Here is a 27071-nt window from a genome sequence, read left to right as displayed (position 1 = left end):
GGAATTCTTTCCAGCTCCATTCTTTAATTTTTTTGATAATTTGTGGCAGAATTGTTATTTATCTGGATCCGTCTTAACAAAAAACAAACCATTTCTGATAAAATAGAAGATGCATAGATCTTTATGCTGTAAAGGAATTTTAGATTGTCTGGTCTGATCTGTTACACTGGCAAGATACTTCCTTATGTCTTCTTCAGCTGACCACATTAACAGGCCTTTTGTGGAAAAGGAAAAAAGAACATCCATTTTCAGTTAGAAGACAATATTTTTTTTCTTTCTTTTAAATGAGTCATAACAATGGTTAATCACTACCATTGATTGATTAAATATATATATATATATATATGTAGTATGATTTAACTAGGATAATAATTGGAGAATTTGTGGATCCTGTGCCTTTATAAACCCCCTGCTTTGGTTTCTCCTTCATAACTCCGGAGCATCATGCCTTCTCCTCTATTCCAGAACAGTAGATAGTTTTCAATGTCGCAGCATGGCCATAATAATTTTTCTTGCTCTGCCCATTTGAGTCCCTTGCTCCAATGTATGTCTTCAATTGAGTCTGTGCCCTTTCCACAAGACAAGGAATATGGGGAAAAGGGAGAATGACCCAACTAAGGTCAGCCATACCTACCCTGTCCTGCATCTCACTTCTTCACCTGCCTGTTCTCCTTGTTCCTCTTCTGAGTTAGTCTGGCTTCAGCTTCCATTCACTGGTTTTGGCTTCAATTTTAATTCGTTGGCTTTTGCTTTGTTTTCTGCGTAAAAAGCCTTGCAGCACCTCATAGTTTGTTTCCACTTTCGGCAATCAAATATTTATTCTGGTATTTTTATATCAAAAATGAAGATGGAATATTCTTGGAAACAAGATTTATTCCAGTGTAGCATTGATAAAAGCCATTATTATAGATAAAAGCCATTGCATGAAACACAATGATTTTTTGATAATGAGATATGTCTCTGAATCCATGAGAAAAATTTCTATTATTTCCTTTTATTTGAAAATGCATTAGCTGGATGCAAGATGACGTGCCACTAATATTCTTTTAACAGTCATCAGTGATGTCAAGGTATCATCCTTCTGCAGAACTGGATCTTTCTGATTCTGACTAAATACCTTTTTTGTTCTAAAACAACCAATCTCCCTCTCTGCCTTGACATACATGCTTTCAGGTTTGGTTTTAACAATAATCAGAACTCAGCTTTCCTTTTGGCTTCTCACTTTTGATTTTCTTATTCGAGTAACTCCTAAAAATGTGTATGACTTTTCCACGTTTTTCAGAGTTAGGTGGAATGTACATGCTCTGAAGTTCTCACCTAAGCTTGACAAAAGATTTTTTTTTTTTTTTCTTGAGAGTTTGTATCAAATATTGGAGAAATTACCAGAAAGAAAAACAGTTTAGAATCTATTTGAAGCTGTAGATAATAGTGATTACACATAGAAAGAACTGGATGACTCTAGGGAGAGGGAGTGGAATTTGTCTCATTGTTTGAGAACCACCATCAAGGATGATAAACAGGGGAAGCAATTTTTCAGTTGTAAATTTAGGAAGGAGAAAGTCATCTGGCCTAAACTCCAAACGTTTTGCATTTTTACCAACTAAACTTCATCTGATTGTCTTCAATCTATATGTCCTCACCTCCTCAGAACAGCTTATAAATGCTTTGTGTTTAGTTGAACCATGAAAAAGTACTTCTTATACCGTTGGTTCTCAGGAAATAAGGTTTTTTGTTTGGTTGGTTGTTTTTGTTTGGTTTTGTTTTTTTTTTGTTTTGGTTTTAGTTTGGTTTGTTTTTGTTTGTTTTTGTAAGGGGAATTGGGATAGTTATTTGCTATGTCTATTTTATACACATCTGAAATTATAACGCATCTTACGTTTATCTAGTAATATGTTAATGAACAGTAACACATAAACTAACAAGAACAGTTAATAACTTTCAAATCAGTCACTGACATAATGACTGAACGTTGCAGGTTTATGGATGCATGTACTGGGATCAAACTATTGTATTTGTTAACACCAGGGAAATACCCTTAATCAATCATAACTGTGTCAGAATATAAGGCAGTATTTTAGTTGGCAAACAAAGTAAACTGAGGGTGAAGTCCAAGATAATAGTTCTCATGGCTACCATGCTTTAATTTAGTTCACCCTCAATATTTATGTTACTGTAAAAACTGCTTATCATGCAATATTTAGCATGGTTCAGTAGGAGTTGCAGTGATAATGATAGTGTACATTTCAGTTATCAGTCAGAACATTTTAATAAATAATATTTCAGTCTTTTAAAGAGAAAAATAGAAGAAATGTATGATTGATCAAAATAAAAGAACATGCAGTCAAATAAATGAATGTGTAATTCTTTTTGTCTTTTAGCATTTTAGATGCAAATAATGTTAGTTATTCTTGGAATCTCTCACTGCATATTGCTAGAAATGCAAAGATATCAGTCTTCTGTTTGTATGTATGCACTACATAATGTAAATGTTAAAATTATTTTCATATTGTGTGCAAAATATCATTAAAAAAAACACACTACATTACCTATGTAATTGATGTCCATGTGAGTTTACATGCTGTTTTGAATATAAATGAAAATACAAATAAATTAGTGTCTGGAAATCTGCCTTCAGATTAAATTTATTTTATGCTAAAAATGTTGAAGAGGTGAGTGGATAGCTTATATAGGAAGAAGGTTTCTATTATTAAAGAGAGAGGTCTGTCAGATAAAGCCAAAAGATAACTTTACTAAAATTTAGACTAAAAATAATGAACAAAATAATTGGTAGTGAGGACAATTTCTGTTGAGAAGCTTGCCCTAGATTATGATGATTACTCAGTTTAAATGCAGATCTGATACCTTTCTAAGCTTGATGAATTAAGTAACATGGGATAGTGTTGGCCAACAATGATGAGCTTACGTTATGCAGAAAAAGTGGACAAGATGATCCTAACAAGGTGAAAATCTTGTTTTAAAATCCAGGGATTAGTAAACATAGATTTATTGTCCTCAATGGTAATAATGGTGAAGACTACTTTAACAAGAAGCCCAGCCACAAAATTCCCCCAAATGACAACAAATAAAATTTTTTCTTTATTTGCCTAATTGCATAGCACCACAAAGCATTGAAGAAATACAGCAGTGAGGAATGAGTGTGATCTGTAATGTATCTTTGTAAGTGTAATTCTTACTACGTTTTAACAGATTGGTTCTGTAAACAAATGGGACTCGTGTTGCAACAACAAAATGAGTAATGCAGTGAGCAGTATAAAGGAATGAGAAAGAGGACATGTAACTTCAGTGTTGTAGTATTGCTGCAGACTAAGCATTGTTGAACAAGTAACCTATGATTCAGAATTAAGATTTGTATGTGTATGCATTTTTTGTTGTTTGATGGTAGAATCATATTAAGAAAGGAAATTCTACAGCTACAGTATATAGTGAGTTGATCTTACCATGATGATGCGTTAAACTTGTATTTCTTATCATATTGCGTGCTTTTAAAATTTGAACATTTCTATGTGATTATTTTAACCTCATAGTATTCTCCACTGAAGCAAGAATAAATCAGAATATTAAATTATTGTCATGTCAGAGTATGTTTTCTTACACAATAATCACATATTCTCAACGCACTTCTGTAAAAGTTTTATGTAGTTCATATTAAATAGTTATAGGAAAGAAACAATAAATGATTTCTTAAAATTAGTACAGTAAAAATATTGGTCAGTCACTCTGTTAAGAAGAAGGGAGAAGCTAATTTTATATGTGCAGTAAATTCAAATATCAACTGAAGTATTTTTCAGCTTCTGGTATATGGAGAATTAATCTTATACTGATATGACTAAAGTCTTTGGATAGTACTATGATTTTTTAAGTAGAATAGGAAGGGCTTGTGAAAAAAGTCTACAGGGAGAATGATAAGTGGTTTTAAAAATACAGGTGGCATTTTTTGTTGCTTTTGTTTTGGCCATTTAATGTAGCTATTTAATTATATGCCTTTTCTTACTCTGCATCCTATTGTCTCTGTCATTTTCGGTGTTGGTTTTGCTCGGTTAAATTACAGTTAGGTTCTAATTTCATTCTTTAACACTGCTGTTATGGAACATCAAAAAATCCATTGATACTCAAAGAGAAAAGAAGAGGAATGGATGTAACAGTGTTTATACAGCATTTGGAGAATAACTACTCTATATTTAATAAGCGGTGTCATGTTTTTTTCCCTTTAAAAGACAAAATTATTGTGAACAAAGCTTTTTATCCAAAGGCTAGAGCCTGTAGTCCGTGTGACTCCTGACTTTCCATTTACTTTGACAGCTGGGAATATTCAAAGTGTGCTGCTGCAGTAGTCAGTTACAGTGATATCCTGTCCCATTGAAGCTAATGACAGAAGACCTGTTGAATTGCTTGGGGTTGATGAGATGTGCTTGTTATTGCAGAAAGTGGAAGTTTGGTTTCAAATTCAGTGTTTTTTTTCAAGCTGTACGCTGCTCTTACTGATTTGGAAGGGAAAACTATAGACACCTTTCTTAAAATTCTTCTTAGGTTTTGTTTGTTTTTGATTTGTTTTGTTTTATTAGTGATACCTTTGTTCAGTCAGTCATTGTTGCTTTATTTGTTGTTGTTGTTCTAGTTTGTTTTTTTGATGTTTCAAATAATTTCCTGAGCAGGAAGCAAAGTAAAATGGGTTTAGAGGCTGTGATCCTATGATATAGGCAACATGCCTTTCTGACCTCATTGGGGAAGTTTGTGTTCAATGGGACCCTGGAATGAGGCCTTTTAGAACATATGTCCTAGGCAGGAAAAAAAGGAGGCATTTCTGTTGATCTGTAAGCAACCTGTCAAAACTTCTCTGATCAGGCTTTTTTACTATCTTGTCTTGAGTCCTTTTTTTAATGACATCTATTATCAGATTGAAATGGCGATTGAGACACTGCAAAAGTCTGATGGTCTGTCCACTCACAGAAGCTCTCTTCTCAACAGCCATGTAAGTTGTCTCTTCTTCACATACACTCTCTCTTGCTTGTTCTGCATGCTTAGCCTGCCTCTAAATGTTTGTTTTATTTTATTACTACTTTGCAGTCTTAATCTTCCCATTTTAGTTGCTTGTAACCTTATACTACATCTCCCATGGCTTTATTTTGTCAGGTTAAATGTCTTTGTGGTATATAGCAGTGTAATATCTGTTTTGAAGGCTCTCAACATTAACACAAATTAACAAATTTGTTTTGCAGATTATAGTGTAAAAGTCAAGATAATGTTCAAATGATCCTTGATTAGCTAGCTTTTGACATTTTCAAGAAAGTTGCCTACCAAGAACAATCTGTGTACTCTGTATTAATTTTGGGGCATGTGAAGGTTGAAGAGGCAAACAATATGACTAAATATCTTTTGATTATTTTTAGATTTTTCTTCATTTAATCCAACTGGACAATTTATCATGAAATGATTTAAGAATTCTAAAGATCCGTATGATGACATGGCAAAAATGAAAGCAGTGTGTTAGTCTGACGTACACTCAACTGTCTTTCTCTTTGTTCATACCTTGAGAATTTTAACAGTTAAGAATTTTCCAAATGGGAAGCTAGAAGGTGTAAAAAAACATGGTCTCCAAATGTAGTGATAAAACCATTAAATGTAATTTCGACATGAAAGGAAAAAGGACCAAAGTTAGTTTAAAATTTATGGTATAAAAATTTGTTAGTTCCTAGTCTTTCTTGAAATGCTTTTTTTCTGTCAGTGTTTTTATTTTTGTGTTTGATATTTTTTCCATGTTGATTAGTTGGTATTCATCTTGCCTCTTTTTTTACTTCTCAGCCTAACTTATATAGGTTATTCAAATTCCTTTATTGCTTTACTGTAGAAATTTAAATTTGGTTTGTGGTCTTAATGTAAAAATGTGATGGCAGAGCCTGTCACTCAGAAATCAAATTAAAAATGTACATGTAAGTTGGATTTAGTTTTGGATTTATTTTTTTTTTTAATGGGTCTGGTAATTTCATAATGAAAACTAGAATTGTTTTGTTGCTTTGTGCTTAAGTTTTTGTGTGTTTTTGTTCTTGTTTAATGGGTTGGCTGGTTGGGTTTTTTAGTTTGTTTAGAAAAAGACAAAAGTTAATGAGGAAAATCATACTACACAGTTATAAAACAGAAGGGCTTTTAGATTTTAATCTTCTAGATTTTACTTCTTTTATAAACATCTTTGATTTTTATAAAAGAATTGTTTTGAAGATAGGACAATCAAAATATTAAAATTATTTAAATGTCATAGTTAAAGAGACTATAACACTTTTTGCCAAAATGTCAGAAGGTTGTGTTAGCACTTGAATTTATCCACTAATTGATGAGTTTATGTTTAATCCTATCACAAAGTCCAGAATTTGTTACAAAGACTAATTGTAAGTTCCTGTACACCTCTCACCACAACTGTATTCCACTCATTCCCGGTGCTTTGCACTACTTACAATGTATTCCTATTAATTTTATGTTAATCCAACTGTTGCAGAAGTGTCGTCATGCTATTCCTTTCTTGACTCTTAAGGTTTTTTCAAAATTATTCTGATAGGAATGTATCTTTGATTCTGTGGAGTGGGAAAAAAAAAATCCTGTATGTATTTTTTGGCAATCAAATTTTCCTTAGCCTCAGTCATTTTTAAAGAAGTTAATACACTCTAGATCAGACTTAATGGGCATTTTACCTATTTTAAAGCAATGCTTATTGACTTTAAACTCAAGTAAAGGCAATATGGAGGGAATTTAAGTACAGGTTTAATCTTTGTGTCTTTAAGCTGTTCTTAATTTTGTCTTCTAATGGTGGTTGGCATATAAAGAACTGGCTTTAATAGGTTTTAAAATAGAATTCTAAATTGTACATTTAATTAGTAGTAACTTTCACTTTGCAGGTGATATATTAATTTGTGGGAAATACAAAGTCTTAGGGTTTTCACATTATGGTATCTGTATTAGGTTTTCTGAGATTTTTTGACTGAATTAATGTGTGCTTACTTTAGGGAATTTGTCATTTCCTCTTCTTTTCTCTCCTGATTTATTTCTGCATGAGTCTGACTTATTAAATTAATTGCTAATTTAATGTTTTATGAATGTTACAGCTCAATTGGAGTCAGAATCAATTTAGCAGGTCTGACTCTGTAAATATTTCATACTTTTACCCATTTTACCCATACAGTATGGTCAACATGATGCATTAAAAAGCTAGAATTCAAACCTGAACAGCTCAGGTTTAGAATTATATTTCTTCTTGTGAGAAAAAAATAATAATCTTAAAAGCTACTTAACAGCAGTTTTATAGTATTTGTAAACAATTCTCCTTTTAAAATCATATATTAACTTCACTTTTCCTTCCAGGTTATAATCTAGTAAATGGCTTCAAACCTTTGCTACTGAAGTAACTCCTGGAGCAGAAATTCTTACATTGCACATACCTTTGTGTGGGAGCTGGGGGGTGGGAGTGGGAGGTGTTTGTTTTTGTTCTTGTTTTTGTGTTGGTGGTGGTGGTTTTGGCAGCCAAGATACAGTTGAATAACATATGTTAGGAATTCATATTGTTAATGAAGAGCACTTAAAGTGAATTCTAATAGGTTATAAGCCATCTGGAAGAAAATATCTTTAATACTACATACAGAACTTAACTGGAAAAAATATGTAATTTTTTTGTCCATAAATTTTTCCCTTTGGAGAAAACTAAAGTAAAATAAAATAAGAGTACTTTACGTTCCTTATCTGTTCTAATTTAATTATAGATTAATAATATATGACGTTATATATTTATAATTAATATATATTTAAATTAATATAGATGTACTCATAGATTTAAAACAAAGATTAAACGCAAAGTTAAAAGATAATTACCTTTGTTTCTAAGCTCAGATAGGCTTATGTCAGGTCATTAGTGAAATTAGCAGCTCAATACACATTGAGGCAAGAGTTTATTTTAACAATTACATTTTTTCTTCAGCTTTAATGTTTTGGTTTAAATAGTTAGAAAAAAAAAAGGGGAAATAAAATTCAAACAGAAAAAAAATGCAAATGATTAAGCTAAAACTAAAGAAGAATTCCAGAGAAGTGAAACCATGGCAAGTACTGGAGAAAGAAAGGGAAAATATTAGTATACCAAAAAACTAAAACAGTGGAAATTAAGAATGTCTTCAACCTCCACTATTTCTAATTTCTTTTCTTGTTGTCCTTTATTGTTAAATCAAGCAGTATTTAATTGTCATTTTTTACTTTTTTAAAAAACATTTTTTGTATATTATTGGTAGCTAGAGGTGTTTTATGTTTGTTTGCTGTCTGTAAAGTCCAGTGATGTTAAAGTATTTTTTTTCATGTTCCCAAAATTACACACCATTGTTACAAGAAAAGATTCATGTTTTTCCAGGAACCTCTTTCTGTTCCTCCTGGAAGTCGAAGTCAAACAGACTACAACTGAGGAGTATTGTAACCCTTAATACTTTCAATGCTATTATCTAAGTTGCTCTTTGGTTTATATGCAATAGCATTTTTCTTTTTGAATCTGAGAGCAAAAAAAAATCCTATTAAGTATTGTAAAGTGTTTTTTTTTAATAGCAGGCAAAAAAACATGTTTTCTAATGCATCAGCTAACCATTGTTAATCCAATGATTTTATATGTGCAATTTATAAGAATAACATTGATGATTGTATTTCTGTGAAGTATTAACAGTTTGTCTCCAAACCATAGTTGGTGTGTGGTACTGAACCAAAAATATTTTAAGAAGTAGACACTTACCTGAGATCACAAGTGCAATGAGTTCCACTATTCCTTGGTAATTCTGGAGATGCTAACGGATTGTGATGTAGCTAGCACTTATGGGATCCCTGTATAAAAATGAAGTTATTATTCAATAGACCTGGAGAGTGACTTCAAAACTGTCATAAGTCAATGTTGTATGATTAAGATAATAATAAAGTAATAATAATAAAGTTTTAGTGAATTAATAACGAATTTACCTTTTTTTTCCCCGTTTTATATGTCATATAGCTTCAGTGGCTTTTGGACAATTACGAAACTGCAGAAGGAGTGAGTCTCCCAAGAAGTACCCTTTACAACCATTACTTACGACATTGTCAGGAGCACAAGTTGGATCCAGTCAATGCCGCCTCCTTTGGAAAACTCATACGGTCAATCTTCATGGGATTACGGACACGAAGACTTGGAACTAGGTTTGTGTTAATGAAATTCTGAACTATAATAGAAAATGCAAGCAATAACTGTGAGTAACAGACTTGTCTGCTGTTCAAGAAACAAATAAAAACCGTTTAATCATTACAGTGGTTTTCAACATGTCAGGTCCATCTCTTAATTTCAAGCAGTTTTATGATTTTCCAGATGTTATTTTTACTTTTCCTGATTTTGACAGTTAATATATTTACATTTTTATATTTACACTGGGTGTTCTTATCAGCATAAGTAAAATACAGTTTATGTTTGGAAATTACTCAGGATTGTGTTTCTTCATGACTTAGAGAAGTTTTTTTTTGTTAAAAAGTTATTTTTTGTTGTTGTTTGTGTTAGTTTTGCGTGTGTGTGTGTTTTTAAATTATGATTATTTCTCTTAAGTGTAAAATTCTGGGTAATATTTAAGAGAGTGAACTAATTGCCCAAAGGTGGTAAAATGACACCTATGTAAAAAGAATAGATATGAAAGGGAAGTCAGGCCTAATTTGTGGATATAATTTTCCAATCAATGTAAACTGTAAAGTAATGTGATGTATATGCATTAAACTAGTGTTATTGTTCTAACAATGCTTTTTCTTTCATAAAGGGGCAACTCCAAATATCATTACTATGGGATTCGTGTCAAGCCAGACTCTCCTCTTAATCGACTACAAGAGGACATGCAATATATGGCTATGAGACAACAGCCCATGCAGCAGAAACAGAGGTGAAGTGTGAAATGAAGATTAAGTAATATTATTCATATTTGTATTCATTATGTTTAATATATTAATATTTGTAGTTCATAAAGTCTTATGTTCTCTTACATGGAAAAGATAAAAGTCTAGTAAGAATTCTATTCACTTCCTGTCTGTGAATCATAGAATCATAAAATGGTTTGGGTTGGAATAGACTTTAAAGATCATCTAATTCCAACCCCCCTGCCATTGGCAGAGACACACTCCACTAGACAGGGTGGAAGTCCCATTGAACCTGGTCATAAGTACTTCCAGGGACAGGGTATCCACAGCTTCCATGGGCAATAGAAAAACAGAGGTTTGCTGTTATGCAACTGCAGTTACACAGTCGACGTAACTCAAGTTACACATCAGTCACCGTAAAAAATATATTGACCTGGAAATTATAATAAACCTGCAAAAATTAATAATAAAAAGTGAGATGTGATATAACCAGACTCTTTTAAACTATCTTGAGTTCTTTTACCACAATCTGATGAAAAGCATTAAAACCTTGAATTCTAAATGTGTTTGTTTTTAATATGATATAATTTTATGTATAAGCTGCTTATAACTGAGCTCCTTTGACATATAACTGAGCTCAATTTGACATTTATTTCTTTTCCCTGCAATAAACAAAGATGACCATAATAGTTTGCCTGTAAGTAATTTAGGTATTTTCTCTCAGCATCTATTTTTACTGAGGATCTTGTGAAATCTCAGAAGTATTTGAAAGCAGTGGCACTTTTCTGGGAAGACTGAAGGAGATTTTTATTTTTATTTTTTTCACAAATGTCAAAATGACAACAGAGGCCTATGCTTGTGATGAAAGAATGTGCAGATATGCATATAGAAAAACCTGTATTGAACAGACATTTTTAGGGGGGAAAATGGAAGTCGGTACACTTCTTTGAAATTACTTTCTCCTTGAATGATGTCACTAGCCTCCCATGTTACACTAAAGTGAAATATCTAAGATGCCTGATTTCATGTAACACATAGGTGGAACAGCAGCATATCAAGCGAGTCATCTTTAGAGCTATTACAGGGAAAAAAAAAAAAAAAAAAAACATTTGAGTGAACGGCTAGCTATAGTATACCAAGCATATTTTGTCTTCAAAAAGATATCACTTTGATCTGAAATTATTTTACTATCACTTCCTGAAGTATTAAAAGCACTAAATAACATAATCATGGTAACATATATGGTCTTAACCATCTTGTGCTGAGCATAATACAGATGTTACGAGATTTCTGTCGATACAATCATGCAGGAAATTCTTGTTACAAAACTAATTGGAGGATCATCTGGTGATAGTTATGTACAAAAGCTCTAAAAAAAGTATGTGTTATCCAATTAAACTCATTTACTTACAGGTTTCATTCACTCATGCTCAAAATCAAATGAATGCACCAAGATATATGCCACAGTTATCTAACCAAAATTGTGTGGGACATGGAAGACAAAGAATGCCAGTTATCAAATCATCACCACCTCTTTTGTGTTCTTGATTAACAATGACAGAGTGATTTTGAAATTGTATTATCTGACTCTTGGGAGTGGGCACTATTTTTCCTTACTATTTGCCTTAATTGGTTTGCTTAACACCACCACATATCTTGCATAGTTCTCTTATTTTCCTTACCTGGGGACGTTTGGCAGCATTTTCTTAACTCTCAACTTTTCTTAATTCTTCAGGCCCCTGACCATACCTGAATGAAATCTTTCATATGGCATTGTGTGGCATTTTGTGCTTATCATTCCTTTAACCCATGCTTCATGTACACACAGGTGCACATGCATGCTCACTTTCATACTCAATTCATACCACACCTTAGCTTTGTTGTGATAATCTGTAAAGATGTTGATTAAGAAAGTACAAGGCAGTGAGTAATTATGCTGAAGAAGTTATTACATGGAAGTTACTGTTCTGTAGTAGAAAAGTTGGTGGTGCTTTATTTTCAGTTGAGACTAGTGAAAAGACAGAGGAGAACAGGAAAAGTGGAAGCCTCTATCAGCTGTCTTCAACACTGACTACAGAATAAATGCCATTCATTTTTTTAATTTTTATTTTCTTCTTATTAAAAGGAAATACCCTAATATAATTACTAGGATGAAGTTTCATCTTTTTGCTCAAGAACTTGCATTACTTACCCTTATAAGTAGTGTTGCTTGTGTTCTATAGCGCTCAGTAGCTAGGGGTTTTGGGGAAAAAAAGAAATGCTACATACAAAAATGACTTGAATTAAAACTTAATGTAAAACAATTTAAAGTTGAATGTGTATTTCTGAAACAAGATTTCTTCCATGTTTACAGAACATACTTAGTATCTAATCTCAAAGTTTGTTATATGTCGATTTTTTTAATCATAATTATCCTACTCTACTGAATTCTGACATAATAAATATGAGATAGATGAAGGATGGAACATTGCAATTTGCATGTTTAGGGTAGCTTCTTCAGCTTTATTAATGTTTTCAATGTTTCTTTTGTCCCTTAAGTCTGTGGTAAATTGCAGTCAATATACTTTTTCTGTTTAGTCATACCAATTCTTCCACCTCTATCACCTCTAATTGGATGAATGCTTCTAGTCCTTTCTTGCAAAGACTGTAGACTCAATATATGCTACCAATCATTTTCCTTTGTTCCTGCTCTTAATTTGAGGGTCATGCACCTTTTCCATTTGTGTAACTTGGCTATTCCAAAGTATTCCTATATGGTCATGTTCAGTTTGTTCTGGGCTTGAATTCGTGGTCTGAGATTTATCAGACATAAATTTCAGATGGAAGGTAGTGTTCTTGGTTGCTTAGTCTTGGCTGTGATCAGTGTTAGCTGTGGGAGTACTCTTTCTCTGTTCCAGTAAGAAAAAACAGTAACTACCAATCACAGATGCTAACAGACATATCTTCCAGCTGAGACTGGTTTGGAGACAACAACCACAGATCAAGAGACTTAAAGAACCTTTGAACTGGAGTGAAGAATTGCACAGTTAACGAGTAGTCTTGGCTGGAAGATAATAGCTAACACTCTGCATTTCAGCTGGACCTGCTGTATGGCTCAGACTTGCAAGGGAAGGCCTGGCTTGCTTCTGTCATCCTGCTCCTATATATTTTCCAGGGTAGGAATAAACAGGATATTTAAATGGTTACATTATCCATCAGTTCTGGGTCAAATGCAGGCTAACGAATAGTAAATGGACATCAGACAAAGATTATTAGGAAGAGATGAAGAAATATCCAACCCAAATATTTTGCTGGGTATACTTGTACAATTTTAAAGTACAATCTTATCATGATCTTTCCCATAAGCTGTCCTTTTTGGACAGTTGTATCAGAGACTCACTCCCTAAAGTCAAGTTCCATTTTATTATTATTATTTTATTTATTTTTTTTTCTCTCTTAGCTCATCATGAGCAGAAACTTGTAGCTTAGGAGAAGGTGAGTTATCTTCATGCTTTACTCTCGGCCAACAGATACAGAAACACTTACCTGTTCCTTATGGCATTCTTCATGTTTCCACTTTTATTTCCATGAGTAAACCTCCAGCTTTCCAGGTTAATTTCAAATATATCTCTCAGTACTTCTATACACAAGCCATAGTTCCTTTCATTTATGGGAGCTCCACAGTCAGCTAAGATATTTTTATACAATATTGTTTTATACTGTGTATTACAACATTCAGCTAACACATATATTAGTGTTCTAATCAGAACACATCAATCACTGCTTTCTATAGATGCTATTTACCCTACATATTTATTTTATGTAGAAAATAGTCTGTATTTTAGTACTGTTCTCTTGCCTATTTTCTTGTGTTCCCCAAATATACTCTTTAGTCAAACATTACCTTTAAACCAAGCTATCGTGAGTCCAAAGCATCAATTATTTATTAATCTTCTAAAAGATGGTTTGGATTTATGGACAGCAGTGAAATTACACGTTAGAGCATTTTGTATTTGATGATAGAGATCAATGCATCACAGCCCCCAAAATACTGATACCTGTGAACTCATCTACAATTTTCTTGAGACAGTATCCTAAAATGATTAATAATAGAACTTACATGATAAACTACTAAACAACTTCCAAATGAAGTACTTCAGAAAACACCCACAGCCTTTCTCTTGATCAAGGACATATCTTTTGTGTATAGTATGGTTGGGTGCTGAGCAGATTGTGGTTAAAGGAATTAGAAAGGTCTGCTTCAGCTTCTAGATTATGTTTATCTCAGCAACCAAGAAGGACTTTTTTAAAAAAGTGTACATACTGAATTTGCATTCTTTAAAATTCTTTACAGTTCTACCTTATTTGATTTCAGACAGACATGCTTTAATTAAAATATTGTCTGCATGTTTTTGAGTGTTTATAATATTTCACAACAGAGTACTTGGAGGTGGTTTTATTTCCTTTATACTAGAAAGCAACTGGTATAAACTTGATCTCAATACCAAAAAATTCTAACATCCAAGTATTTCTCAGTTATTTCTTTGTTACCTGCAACGTTTTATGCTATAATTTTTTAAAGTATTTGTCTTTCTTTGATTTTCCTATCGTTAACTGTAGTAAGTGTTGCCTGTTGTATTAAAAACTGTTTTATGTTAATTTTAGAAGTAGATTTTTTTCCCCTACTGGCATTAATGGGAACATTTTATTTGTACACAACACCAAAATGCTTTACCATACTTTACACACTGTTATGCATAAGGTCACCACTTTGTTAAATACTTGGGTGACAGTGAAATCCTAGTGACAAATCACAATAATAGATTTAAAGTGAGAAATGCAAGCATATTCTTAGAGCTTAGTTCTGTTTGTTTCTACAACGGCTACATATTCTTAGCAAGCCAGAAGGATATACATTTTCGTTATTAAGAAAAAGAAAGAATATTATGAGTTGCATAACAGCGTGAGATTTTTCAGTAATATATTAGGTTCTAAGACTTAGAGGGAAATTCAAATAGTGGCAACAAGGCAACAGTGCAAGCAAACAAATCTGCTGAAAACTTAACTGAAAAAGCTGCTGGTTTGTATCTGTCTTGTGACTTAATCCATTTTGGCTCCTCGTAGTTAATTTATTTATTTACTTTATTAATTTATTTTTATTTTTGTTTTCTTCTTGTCCTACAGATTGTTCTTGTCCTGTATGTGCACTTCACATCAAGCAGACATTTTCTTATTCTTCCCCTTTCTGCCTTATTAATGAATATTGTTTGCTGTACAATAATTTTGGGCAGTATTTATTGATCTGTTCTGTAGTGGGAGAAGAATTTTCTGTTAATAACATTTGTTCAGTGTTAGACTCTGGAAGTCAATGAAGTTGTGTTTTAAAGGAGGTGCCTAGTGAGACCAGTATATCATTCTGCGTCATTTCCGAATTACATGTTCTGATTTTAGTGGTTCGGTTTTTGGGGGGATTTCCGTAGCTTTTTGCAAATTGAGAAAATCTCTGTTATTAACTGAAAACTTTGCTAACTTTTACTGTGTTTATGTTAACCCATATAAAATTAAAATTGTGTCCTTTCTGAGTATGCATATATCTTTAAAAGGTTTCATGTAAAGTCAGGTATTATTTTCAACTCCCTGTCTCCTGGCACGTTATAGTTCAAAAGAAAAGAAAAAGGTGAGAGATTAAATAAGTTATAGGTTAGTAGGGAGCTAGAATATAAAAACAAAGTTGAAAGTGTAGATTTTTTTTTTAATAATAATTTTACCAGCTAAGGAATTCTAACAATTTTTTTCAATGCATCAGAAATAGATGTAATTTAACTAACGGTTTGTGGAGAGCCTTTTCTCATCTAAACTGCCAAAGTTCCACCTGTACATAAACAACAGCAGATCTAAAAATCTTGACTACCGTTTGTGTATGTTTCATCTGATGCTCCTGAAAATAATATTTTCTTTTTTTTTCATTCCTTGGTTTAAGTGATTTTTTAATGAAAATGGTTAACTCCTGTTACAAGTCCCCTGTTATAGTGCCAGAACTAGGATTTTTGCCCAGCATATTTTCAATAAAGCACAGCAGACTAAGAAGGTGGATAATCCTGATTCTTAGCACCAAAGGATTAAGTTTGTTTTTTTTTTTTTTTTTTTTTTTTTACTTTTAATTAAAGTTTTGTGGGTTTTTTTGTGTGATTTTTTTTTTTCCTAACTGAAAAACTCTTAAAGGAGTGTCATTTTTAGTGCTCAAAACATTTTGAATCATGTTCCAAGATCTGAAGGGTCTGTAAAATAATAAATTTTAAAGAAGGTATTGGAACTGTCTTAGAGGTTTTGAAATACAAATACTTACAGAAGTTGGTCTGCCTTGGTATTTGAAGTTGGTATTTGCAATTATAATACATAATGAGAGAGAAGTTAAGAATTCTTCCTAGATGAATGGCCTGGATTACAGGGAGATACATCATTGAGGAGAGTTTAGTGCTACCGTGATACCATAGATGAATTTTTTGTCTTTTTAAAGTAAACTAAAGCTTCCTTTCCATCTTGAATAGGCACAGGATTTTACACTGGATGATTACAGAATGTGAAACTTAATATAAATGTCCTAGAGATAGGATAGGTATGGGTGTCTCTCTCTCTTTTTTTTTTTTTTTTTTTTTCCAAGCATTTGACATTCCTGAAGTTATAAAACTTCTTATTAATCAGGCCAAGAGTCTTTCTCTTTGAAAAGGGTACTTCCTCTGTATTTTCTTATTGTATACTTAAATTCCTGTCAAGAATGCCTACAATACTGAATGGATGCTTTTCATGGGAACTTGCTTTTAAAGTACAGTCTTAATAGTTACACAGTGCATTGATATTTTATGCTTACCAGGAACAAAATGAAAGTTCCCAACTGATTAAACTGCTTCTCAAAGTAGTGCATCTAGCATGGAATTAATTTTCACGTTTCTGAAGTTAGCATGGAGTTGAACAGTCTGCAAAGCAATTCAAGCTTGGTAGTTAAAACACATCCCATTCAGCTTTGGTGTTTCACTTACTTTCTTCTCTGCTGGCTACAATTCTGTTTTGAAGTGCAAAATATGCAACATAGTACCATTAAGAACTGGGACAGAGTAAATTTTCATTTTTTTGCAAGTCACAGGCAGGATCTTCTGCCTATGAGAATGATGTGTTAAAACACTTGACCATCCAACCTAACATTCCCATTTTAGTAATAGTGATTTTTATCCTTTGTAAAAGATTCTGAGAAATGACAAATAGAAGATTTAGTTTTCCAAGTAGCTGTCTCAGACCTTCTATGTTTATAAGATATGTTTGTTGCATTTCAAGATTTTTCAGTTTTGTCCTTAGAGAGTAGTGCTGTTTTGTCTTAAGGTAACAAAAACTTATTTTTATAATACTTACTTCCTTGGAAGATGTGCCATTTGGAAAGGGGAATATTTGATTTCTTTTGGTGTAAATTAGCTGGTCTTATGGGTATGCTATTCCTAAGCTGAATTCAAGAATAAATTGGTATTATCACTTGTATGAATTCTGTTATGCATCGGTAATGTTCTAGGTTCCCTTAGTAATCTGTTTCTTCTGTTATTTACAAAGTAAATAAACTTTGATACATTCTTCTATTACTTTTCCTCCAAATTTTATTTTGAGATGGAGAAATCAGAGTGAACATAGACTGTATGAGCTCATTTATGAAGATGTGAACAGAAGGGTAAATTTCAAACTTGATACTTTTGTAGGTATAAGCCTATGCAGAAAGTGGATGGAGTTGCAGATGGCTTCACAGGAAGTGGTCAACAGACAGGCACATCTGTTGAACAAACTGTAATTGCCCAAAGTCAACATCATCAACAGTTTTTAGGTATGAAAGCATATTTTATTCTGCTGTATAAATAAGATGACCTCCACTGCAGAAGTCAAGTCAATTAAGTACGGGAATTATTTCTAAAGTTATAATGTCCTCTTTAAAATTTTTACTGACAGCAGAACAAAAAGGTACTTAAACTACATTACATGTTTTCAGTTATGAGCTTTATGTAATATTTAATGTGCATCATGTAAGTGTGAGAGGAAAAATACATTCTGTGTTTGTGGGTTATATTTAATATTATAACTCACAATGCAGTTGCTGTGCCGTTATATGTAGACATATGTACTGAAATTCCTGTGATGACGATTGTTCCTTGCATGGTCATTAAAGTGCATTTTGATAATTAATAGCGTGTGTATGTGTGGGGGGGTGTATTACACTTATAGTTTAACCACCCCCTTTTGAAAGTGTACTTTAGTGTTTTAAGTGGAAAGAGACAACAGTTGCAACTAGAACCTCAAGGTTCATGTTTAAAACTGTGCAAATTGTGCATTCATTGATCCAGTTAAGCATTTAAATATCTCAGTAATGAAAACAAATGGTAACTTAGAAATTCATTTATTTAAAAAGACTCTTTGTCTATGTTATTGCAGATGTTGTGCACTTAAGTGGTTAAGATTTTCAAGCACTGAATCCTTTGGCCTAGTACTGCTATTATTGAAATCATTGAGTACACAAGGATATTGTTAAAATACTTTGAATTGCCCTTTCCAGATGTGTTTCAATGAAGCAGTTTTCCCTCAGATCAGCTTCTCTCTTGGAAATACTTGTGACAAATACAGAAATCACACATTTCAAACAAAAAATACATTATTGAGTCTACCAAGACCCATCATGCCTGACTACATAGAAACTACATCAGTTGTACAAGACAAAAGCTATTCAACAAATAATCTTTTATACATTGACATAAATATTTTTCTTCATCCTGTAACGTCCAGAGCATGTTTGGTTTAACTTTTTCTATGTAGGTGGAGTATGTACTTTACATGGCTTTTATATCTTTAAGAATCATTCTTTTTCTTTTTTTTTCCTTTAAAAATGCTGTCTGAATTTCTTTACAATATTAACCTACAACAGGTATTGGAGAATTTTCACTTTGAGCGTTATGGCCTTTTGGCATTTATTTCTTTGTATCATCTTTAATTTTTTCCTGATCATACTGTAATAAGCATTGTTCACAATAGTATTCTCTCATTGTGTTGTCATGGAAACAGATGCATCTCGAGTACTTCCAGAGTTTGGAGAAGTTGAAATATCTTCTCTACCAGATGGTACTACCTTTGAGGACATCAAATCACTGCAGAGTCTTTATCGAGAGCACTGTGAGGTATTTCCTATATATATATATTTGAATGGGGTTTTGGTCTAGTGGGAGGTGTCCCTGCCCATGAAAGGGCTGTTGGAACTAGATGATCTTTAAGGACCCTTCCAACCCAAACCACTATGTAATTCTGTATGATTCTATGATTATTTGGAGGGTCCCCTTCACAGGGAAAAATATATAGATAATTTTTTCTTGAGAACAAAAAGTAGTTGTATTTGTTTTCAGAATTTTAGAGAAAATAAACTTCCTGTTATACATGCAAATCCTTGCTTTAGTCAATAGGCAAATGTAAAAAAAAAAAAAAAAAAAGTTAAATTATCTTTTTTTTTTTACATTTAAAAACAATCTTTTTTCACATTTTAAAGAAACATTGTCTGAGAAGTTTAAAACACATTTCATATTGAATAAAAATACGTATTTTAACATTATTTTAAATGTGTTTTCAAACCTATCTGAATTATTTAAATGAATAAACTAGCACGTTTCCTTTATGTTTGCAGTAGTATTAACAATCTTTTGGGGTTGAATTCCTCTGATGCGTTTATGTAGGCCACATTCATTTCTGGAAGCTTTCTTGCATGTGCACTTAGTCTTACTGTCAGTGCATACCAGCTTATAACACTGGATAATACATGGATGTTAAACATTTATTACTTCAGAAATGTAAAGTTTGCACATGCTCCACTACCTTTTGAAGGAAAAAAAGCCATACCTATAGTTGGATTTGGGGTTAGTGAGAAGCTGGGTAGAAGACAAACAGTATTTGCATTTCATTTTCTCAGGCAATACTGGATGTGGTAGTAAATCTTCAGTTCAGCCTGATAGAAAAATTGTGGCAAACTTTCTGGCGCTATTCTCCCTCTACTCCACCTGATGGCACTACCATTAATGAACCAAGGTCAGAAAATATTTTGTCTTTGTTTACTGCTTAATGGAAGTGTAAAATAATAATAATTCAAAATATTATTGGCTTTAACTTCAGAGTAGTAATCTTTCTTCATATACTATTTTTTTAAATTAAATGTATGTTTTCAGTCACTTTTATTAAAGCTGTTTTTATGGCAGATTGCAGACCTGAAATATTTTTGGTTTCCATTTTTAAATTTGGTTAAACAACTACAGTAAAGGTGTGTTTTCATAGTATCATATCCAGTTCTTTTAAGACAAAAAGATAACTCATACCTCTGCATAATGTATGGGCTGGAGCAGTTCTATGAAGGCATTTTTCTAATCCAGTTTCATGTGACACAAGGTCTAAAGTTCTGTTAATTGTAATTGAGCCATCTATAACTTCACCAGTATCTGGTGTTAAAAATTATTTTATAACACCAAATTATTAAAAATAATTTTTAACACCAGATACTGTTTTTTATCTTCTGCAAATGCATTTTCATTTATTCATTTGCTGTGTTTATTCACTCCAGCAATCTGAGTGAAATAGAAAGTCGACTTCCAAAAGCAAAGCTGATTACTCTGTGCAAAAATGAGTCTATTCTGAAATGGATGTGTAACTGTGATCATGTGATGTACCAGGCTTTGGTGGAGATTCTCATTCCTGACGTCCTTAGACCTATTCCTAGTAAGTTGAAAACAAAATATTTCGTAAGGATTTTTGTGCATGTATATATGTAGTGGTGGTGATCCTGTGGCTCGTGGGGAAGTTTTACAAATGATTTTCAGGGTTAGGGAACTATTGTGTATCATTTATCCCTAATTCTATTGGTTAGGAGACTTGATGCGTGCCTTTATATTTTAAAAGTAACTAAGGATTAGTTACTTAGAACAGTTGGAAGATAAAGTTCTCAAGATCAAGCTTCCATTGAAAGGTGCTTAGACACACTGTGACCCTGAGACAATGTGAACTGTCCATCAGACTTTCCACTAAATTCAGTAGTTTTTAGTCTAAACATTACAAATTAATGTCTGAAAAAAATGTATGTGAGCTTTGTGATTTCATTGTTGGACATTTAGTCTTTTGGCTGTTAAGGCAATGAAGAATTAACTCTGAAATTTTTAGTCCAATTTATTATTCTGACCCAGTATTTTTTCTCTCATACATCCTACAAGAAAGAGTCAGTAACCGTCTGGCCATTTAACCATTATAAAGAGTATATCTTTCTGTTGAAAGCTAATTGTACTAGAATCAATCATTGCTCCAGCAATGTATTTTTTTGGCTATTTTTGGTAGAAAAAAAGGGAAGTTAACTCCTTTATAAAACCTTTATTATTATCTCACGTATATTGTGTTAAATATTAAAATGAAATCATGTTAGTAACACAGTATAATCCTTGTAAGTCCTAAGTGTTATATCCTTTCCATGAAACATCCAAGTCACTTTACAAAATTGGATTAATATGTTTTAAAAAACTAGGACCTCAAGTAGCTTTGCAGCTAACAAAACTATTTTTTCATGCTGTAAACACATCTTCCAGTGATAAGCAGTTCATAAGAAGACATGTAGGTACTGCCTTCTTGAGAAGTTTTATAGACTTTTTGCTTGTCAGTGAAACTAAATTAGGTTTCAATAAATTATTTATGATACAAAAGAATTTGGAGCGGGAAATGTGTAAAATCTGAAGGTCAGCTATTACAAAGGCAGGTTTTTTTGAAGGAAAAAGTAAAGTCTTGGTAGAGATCTTTTAATCTATTTAGCAAAATAAGGGAAAATATTTTCTCAAATTATTGACAACCATTACCTGAACAAATTATTTTGCATTCATTTATATTTGATGTTTTACTTTTCTATCTAATGAAAATGTAAGTAGCTAGGATATTATTTTAGAGTAATATAGTCTATATCTAGCAAATAACGAATAAAAATCTAATTACAGCATTTAATTGGTTGAATTAAAAATCTCTCTTCCAACAGCAGAATATTTTCTGAATAAAAAGATGGAGTGGCCATGGAATTTTTAAATGTTTGCATCTGCACAAGGGTTTTTCATTAAACCTGTCTTTCACCTTGCCTTTCACTTGCTTCTCCTGCACAGTCTGGTGGTCTCTAAAAAAGTTCTTATATGATAGCTCTATAGCTTGTGGCCTCTTCCTGCCTTTTTAATAAGATGCACTGGCCATTGCCAATATAAGATTTCAAGAAAATGGATGCAGTCATTTAAAATCAATAATTACAAACATCAGGCTGTTTTCATGCCTTTTTTTTTTCTTGCTAGAATTAGAATTTTTATAATTGATATTTTAATATTTGATACTTGTATTTTATAAGTATATTTTATAAGCATTTTTATAAGCATATTTTAATAATTGATACTTATTCTGTTTGAAATCCTGTTTTGGGAAAGGATATCGGATTTCTTGGTGCATACGCATTTCTCATCCTAGGATACATTCTTCCCAGCAGATATCTGCCTTTATTTTTTTAATAATCCTGTGATTTTCTGCTCAGAAGTCGATGACTGAACCGAAGACAGCTAATATATTTCCTTGCTTTTATCTTCAGGACCAGCTAACTAAACTGCTTTTTCTAGTCAGCTTTCCTGCAATGATGGTACCTACAAGTTCTCTCTTGTATACACCATTATTAAATATTTAAAATATTATTAGTATTTGAACTCTTACTTCTGAGTTAAAGTATTTCCAGCCATTATTGCAAGAGACAAAGAGGAAGCTCTAAGGCTGTGCTTCCTAGTTAACAAAGACCAGAAGGGACCTGGGTGAAGTAGCAGAATTCAGTATCTTCTGTGGGAAAGAATTCAGGAACGGATTTTGGGAAAGTTTGATCTGTGTGTAGATAAAAGCAATCTAAATGTGTTACCAAAAACATCAGGTTTATTATTTTCTTCCTGCTTAAGTGGAAAGGTATTGACAGCAGCTGCTCAAATTGGAAGACAACAAAACTTGGAAAGTGCTTGAAATAAACATGATTTTTTAAGCTTATCTTTTTTCATATCTAAATTTCTACTGTTTTTCTTCCAGAAGAACCAGTACTACTCTGTGTAATACATATTACTGAAGTAAAAAAGAAAAGAGCACTGAGGAAAAAATTGATAATTTATTTTTAACCTCTATGTTAAATTTGTCAGCTGAAATGTGCAGCACTAACAAATTGAATGAAAAATATCTGTGTATAAAAAGCCTAACTTCCTTTTCTTAGGAAAAGTCAAATGCTGTCCATCTGAGTCAGGAATAATACAGATTATTATATAATGTATTTGGCAATAGACTAGAGCTCTTATGTTTTTCTAGCGGTAAATGTTTTTCCCGTACAGTAGAGTTCTTGTGCCTTCATAAGTGACAAATGGTCACTAATATAGTTTCTGTACATTACCACTACAAATTCAAAGGAATGTGAAGAAGATGTTTGATTGGTTTTTAGTAAATTAAATTGCTAGTAGCAGATTCCATAAATAAAGGGATCATCATTAACTCACATGGTAAAAAGAGCATTTCTAAAAGACAAGTTCTATCAGCATTCATTTCTTAGTCTACCAGGAAGTATTCAGCCATATAAACAGCATCCAGTCAATCTGTACTTGGACAGTTTCTTCTCACATGTAGCTAAAATCATTTGAAAGAAAATGTAGTTTTCCTTTTTTGTTTATTTTACTTTTTTTGTTGTTGTTGTTGCAGCTGCATTCATTCTCTATTAGTCTTTAGAAACACATCGTTTTTATTTTTGTCTCCTTTTCAGCTGTGTGATTAAGTCCAATGATGTCAACAAGCAAGTGGTAGGTAATAGAAAATTAGGTTTTTACTACGCAGGAGATAGGATTTTCTTTTTTTCCAGGTCACCCATCTCTGTCACCCACTCAGCAGTTCTGTGGATACTGTAGTGAAGGAAAAAAATACACACAGATATCACACCTATTTGAATAATCTAACCTTCTGTCACTAAAACACACTTTCATGTTTGGCTAATTGATGATATCCTTAAACACTGCATGTTGGATTTTGTTCTTTAAAACTGAAGTAAACAGCACCATGATAGTAGTTCTGACTATATTGAGCTTACGTGAGGAAACTGCAGTATTCCAACAGGAATTTTTCCAGAATTTTGCTCTCTAGAAGAGGTACTTAGATGAAATGGAAAGTAGAATGTTTGTTATGGAAATTTTCACTGGACAAGAAACAAATGTTGTGATTATTGATGTTCTCGTATAGGAGTGCCCAAAATAATACTGCTTGGTCATCAGCTTCTTGGAGGATTAAATGTGGAATTCAGAACCAAAACTAAAATAATTGAACCAAAACTAAAATCATTATCCCATAATCTATATCTGAATGAGGCATTTTGAACATAGATTGGATTTGTCTTTTGAAAGTAAAATCAGCGGATCTGCATATTGGGTATATAAGTACTGAGGATGCAAACCATTTCAAAACAGGTCCATTTATTTCTTTTCATTCTGTTTTTTTTCTTTAATGTACAGGTGCCTTGACCCAAGCCATTCGCAATTTTGCAAAAAGCCTTGAAGGTTGGCTTTCAAATGCCATGAACAATATTCCACAGAGGATGATACAAACCAAGGTAGACAAAATTATTGCAGCATTATTCTTGCATTGGCAAACCCAGTGGGCAGTAGCATCTAAAAGCAATAGCATTTTAACTGTAATGCTAAATTTCAGATTTAGCACTGTGTCAAATGGGAGAATAAACCACTTAGTTTTGTCAAAGAATTAAAAGGAAGGAATTCCTTAAATTCCTTAAAAGGAATTTGATGTTGCATTAATATAATTCACATATCAAGGATCATTAATACAGAATATTAAAATTAAGGTAAAGAATCAAATAACTGATCTGCAGATAGAGGGTACAATATTTAAAAAGAAACTGATTTTTTCATAGGTTGCCGCTGTAAGTGCCTTTGCCCAGACTCTGCGAAGATACACATCTCTTAATCACCTGGCTCAAGCAGCTCGTGCTGTACTTCAAAATACTTCTCAAATCAACCAGATGCTCAATGATCTTAACCGTGTTGATTTTGCCAATGTTCAGGTAAATTTCAGCTTTAAATAACGGGCTATGAAAAAACAAAGTCTTATTTCCTCCAAGATTTTCAGCTTTCATTTTAGTTGTCATTATTCTATTAAGAAAGTGAAGTGATAATGTTTTGCTGATTCATATATGCACTGATTTAGTTCAAACATGCCAGCTCACTCTTTAGGAAAGTGAAAATGAGAGAGCTTGAAGAAGAGAAGATGGAGAGAGGATCTTAGCAATGTGTACAGATACCTGAGGGCAGGTTGTCAAGAGGGTGGGGCTGGACTCTTTTCAGTGGTGCCCAGCGACAGGACAAGAGACAACAGGCACAAAGTGAAACAAAGAAAGTTCTGTCTGAATATGAAGGGGCACTTCTTTACCGTAAGGATGACACTGGAACAGGTTGCCCAGAGAGGTTGTGAAGTTCCCTTCTTTGGAGATACTCAAAACCTGCCTGGATGCCATCCTGCACAATGTGCTGTAGGTGATCCTGTTTGGCAGGTGGGTTGTACAAGATGGTCCCCATAGGTCCCTTACAACCTCAACCATTCTGTGATTCTGTGAAAGTGAAAACTTAAAAGCATTGTCTGTTTACATTTACTGTCTTCAAGTGCTTGTATTCTTCCAAATCTTTGCAAATGTGTCACACATACATTCTTAGAATGGGTATCATGTCTTAGTAATAGCATAAATGATGCTTTACAATTACATCTAAGATAGTAGTGCAGTGTTTGTCTCTAAAAGTAATTAAATGCACAGCATTGTTTTTAGCAGAGACTGTTTCATTAGTTCAAAGACAATTCCATTAGTACGCTTCATCTAAGTGTCTGTGCTTAAGTGTACAAGATCTCCAGAGCAGCTGATTAGATTAGTACTGGTTTCCAGTTAGCTATAGAACATAATGCATCCCAAAATGTGGTTTGCCCTCTTGGCTGCCGGGGCACGATGCTGGCTCATGTTGGGCCTGGTGTCAATCAGCACCCCCAGATCCCTTTCTGCTGAGCCACTCATCACCAGCTGTCCAGCATTACTATATCCCAGGTGCAGAATCTACCCTTGCAGCATTTACCCTTGTTGAATTTCATGCCATTGATGATTGCCCAATGCTCCAGTCTATCTTGATCTCTCTGCAATGCCTCTCATCTCTCCAGAGAGTCAACAGCACCTGCCAGTTTAGCATCATCAGCAAACTTGCTCAGGAAACATTCAATTCCTGCATCCAGATCATTGATAAAAATGTTGAGCAGGACCAGCCCTAGAACTGAGCCCTGGGGTCACTGGCCACCAGCCAAATGTAGTCCCATTGACTACAATGCTATGAGCTCTAGCTTCAAGCCAGTTCATCACCCAGCATAGCATGAACGTGTTCGTAGAATCATAGAATATCCCAAGTTGGAAGGGACCCACAAGGATCTTTCTCTCACATTTGGGCAATTTGTTCAGTAGAATACTATAACAGACAGTATCAAAGGCCTTTACTAACATCCAGAAACATTACATCCACCACCTTCACTTCATGCACTAAATGGGTGCATTTATCATAGAAGGAGATCAAATTACTAAGGCAAGACTTACCCTCCAACATGCGTTGACTGTGCTGATAATAGTTTTGTTCTTTAAATGCCTTTCAGTATGCCACAGAAAAATCTTCTGCATAACTTTTGCAGATTTTTGAGGCTTGACTAACACATCCACGGTTTCCGGGGTCTTCTCTCATGACCTTCTTGTAAATCAGAATAACACTGGCTAGCTTCCAGTTGGTAGGGGCCTCCCCAGACTCCCAAGACCTTTGATAATTACTGGAGAGGGGTCCAGCTGTAACCTCTTCTAACTCCTTCAGTACTCTGGGGTGAATCCTGTCAGGCCCAATGGCTTTATGAACATTCACGTGATACAACTCATTCCTTGCAATTTACCTGGCAAATCACAAATGGCAAGTCACTGTTCACTGCTCCTCCAACTCTGAGTAGCAGGCAGCCCAAGATCCATCATTAATATTAAAAACTGAGGCAAAAAAAGGCATTACATTCCTCTGCCTTTTCCTCATCATAACTTGTTT

The 27071-nt window shown here is 33.3% G+C and overlaps 1 protein-coding gene across 3 annotated transcripts in view; it reads left to right on the top strand.

Moving 5' to 3' along the window:
- Window positions 1-27071, top strand: part of RFX3 (regulatory factor X3) — a 133987-nt gene that overhangs the window by 88554 nt on the left and 18362 nt on the right. For 2 of the 3 annotated variants that reach the window (XM_035309588.1, XM_035309586.1), the window contains exons 5-13: window positions 4916-4990; window positions 9020-9201; window positions 9804-9923; window positions 17616-17737; window positions 18964-19076; window positions 19856-19971; window positions 20498-20652; window positions 24462-24559; window positions 24878-25027. In XM_035309588.1, the coding sequence (XP_035165479.1) occupies window positions 4916-4990; window positions 9020-9201; window positions 9804-9923; window positions 17616-17737; window positions 18964-19076; window positions 19856-19971; window positions 20498-20652; window positions 24462-24559; window positions 24878-25027 (1131 nt within the window). The remainder of the gene's footprint in view (window positions 1-4915; window positions 4991-9019; window positions 9202-9803; window positions 9924-17615; window positions 17738-18963; window positions 19077-19855; window positions 19972-20497; window positions 20653-24461; window positions 24560-24877; window positions 25028-27071) is intronic. The other variant, XM_035309587.1, reaches the window with a different exon arrangement.

The sequence above is a fragment of the Oxyura jamaicensis genome, chromosome Z (genome assembly GCF_011077185.1).
Source record: "Oxyura jamaicensis isolate SHBP4307 breed ruddy duck chromosome Z, BPBGC_Ojam_1.0, whole genome shotgun sequence".
Classification (NCBI taxonomy): Eukaryota; Metazoa; Chordata; class Aves; order Anseriformes; family Anatidae; genus Oxyura; species Oxyura jamaicensis.
The sequence above is the reverse complement of the archived record's forward strand: the minus strand, read 5'-3'. Positions and strand labels throughout refer to the sequence as shown.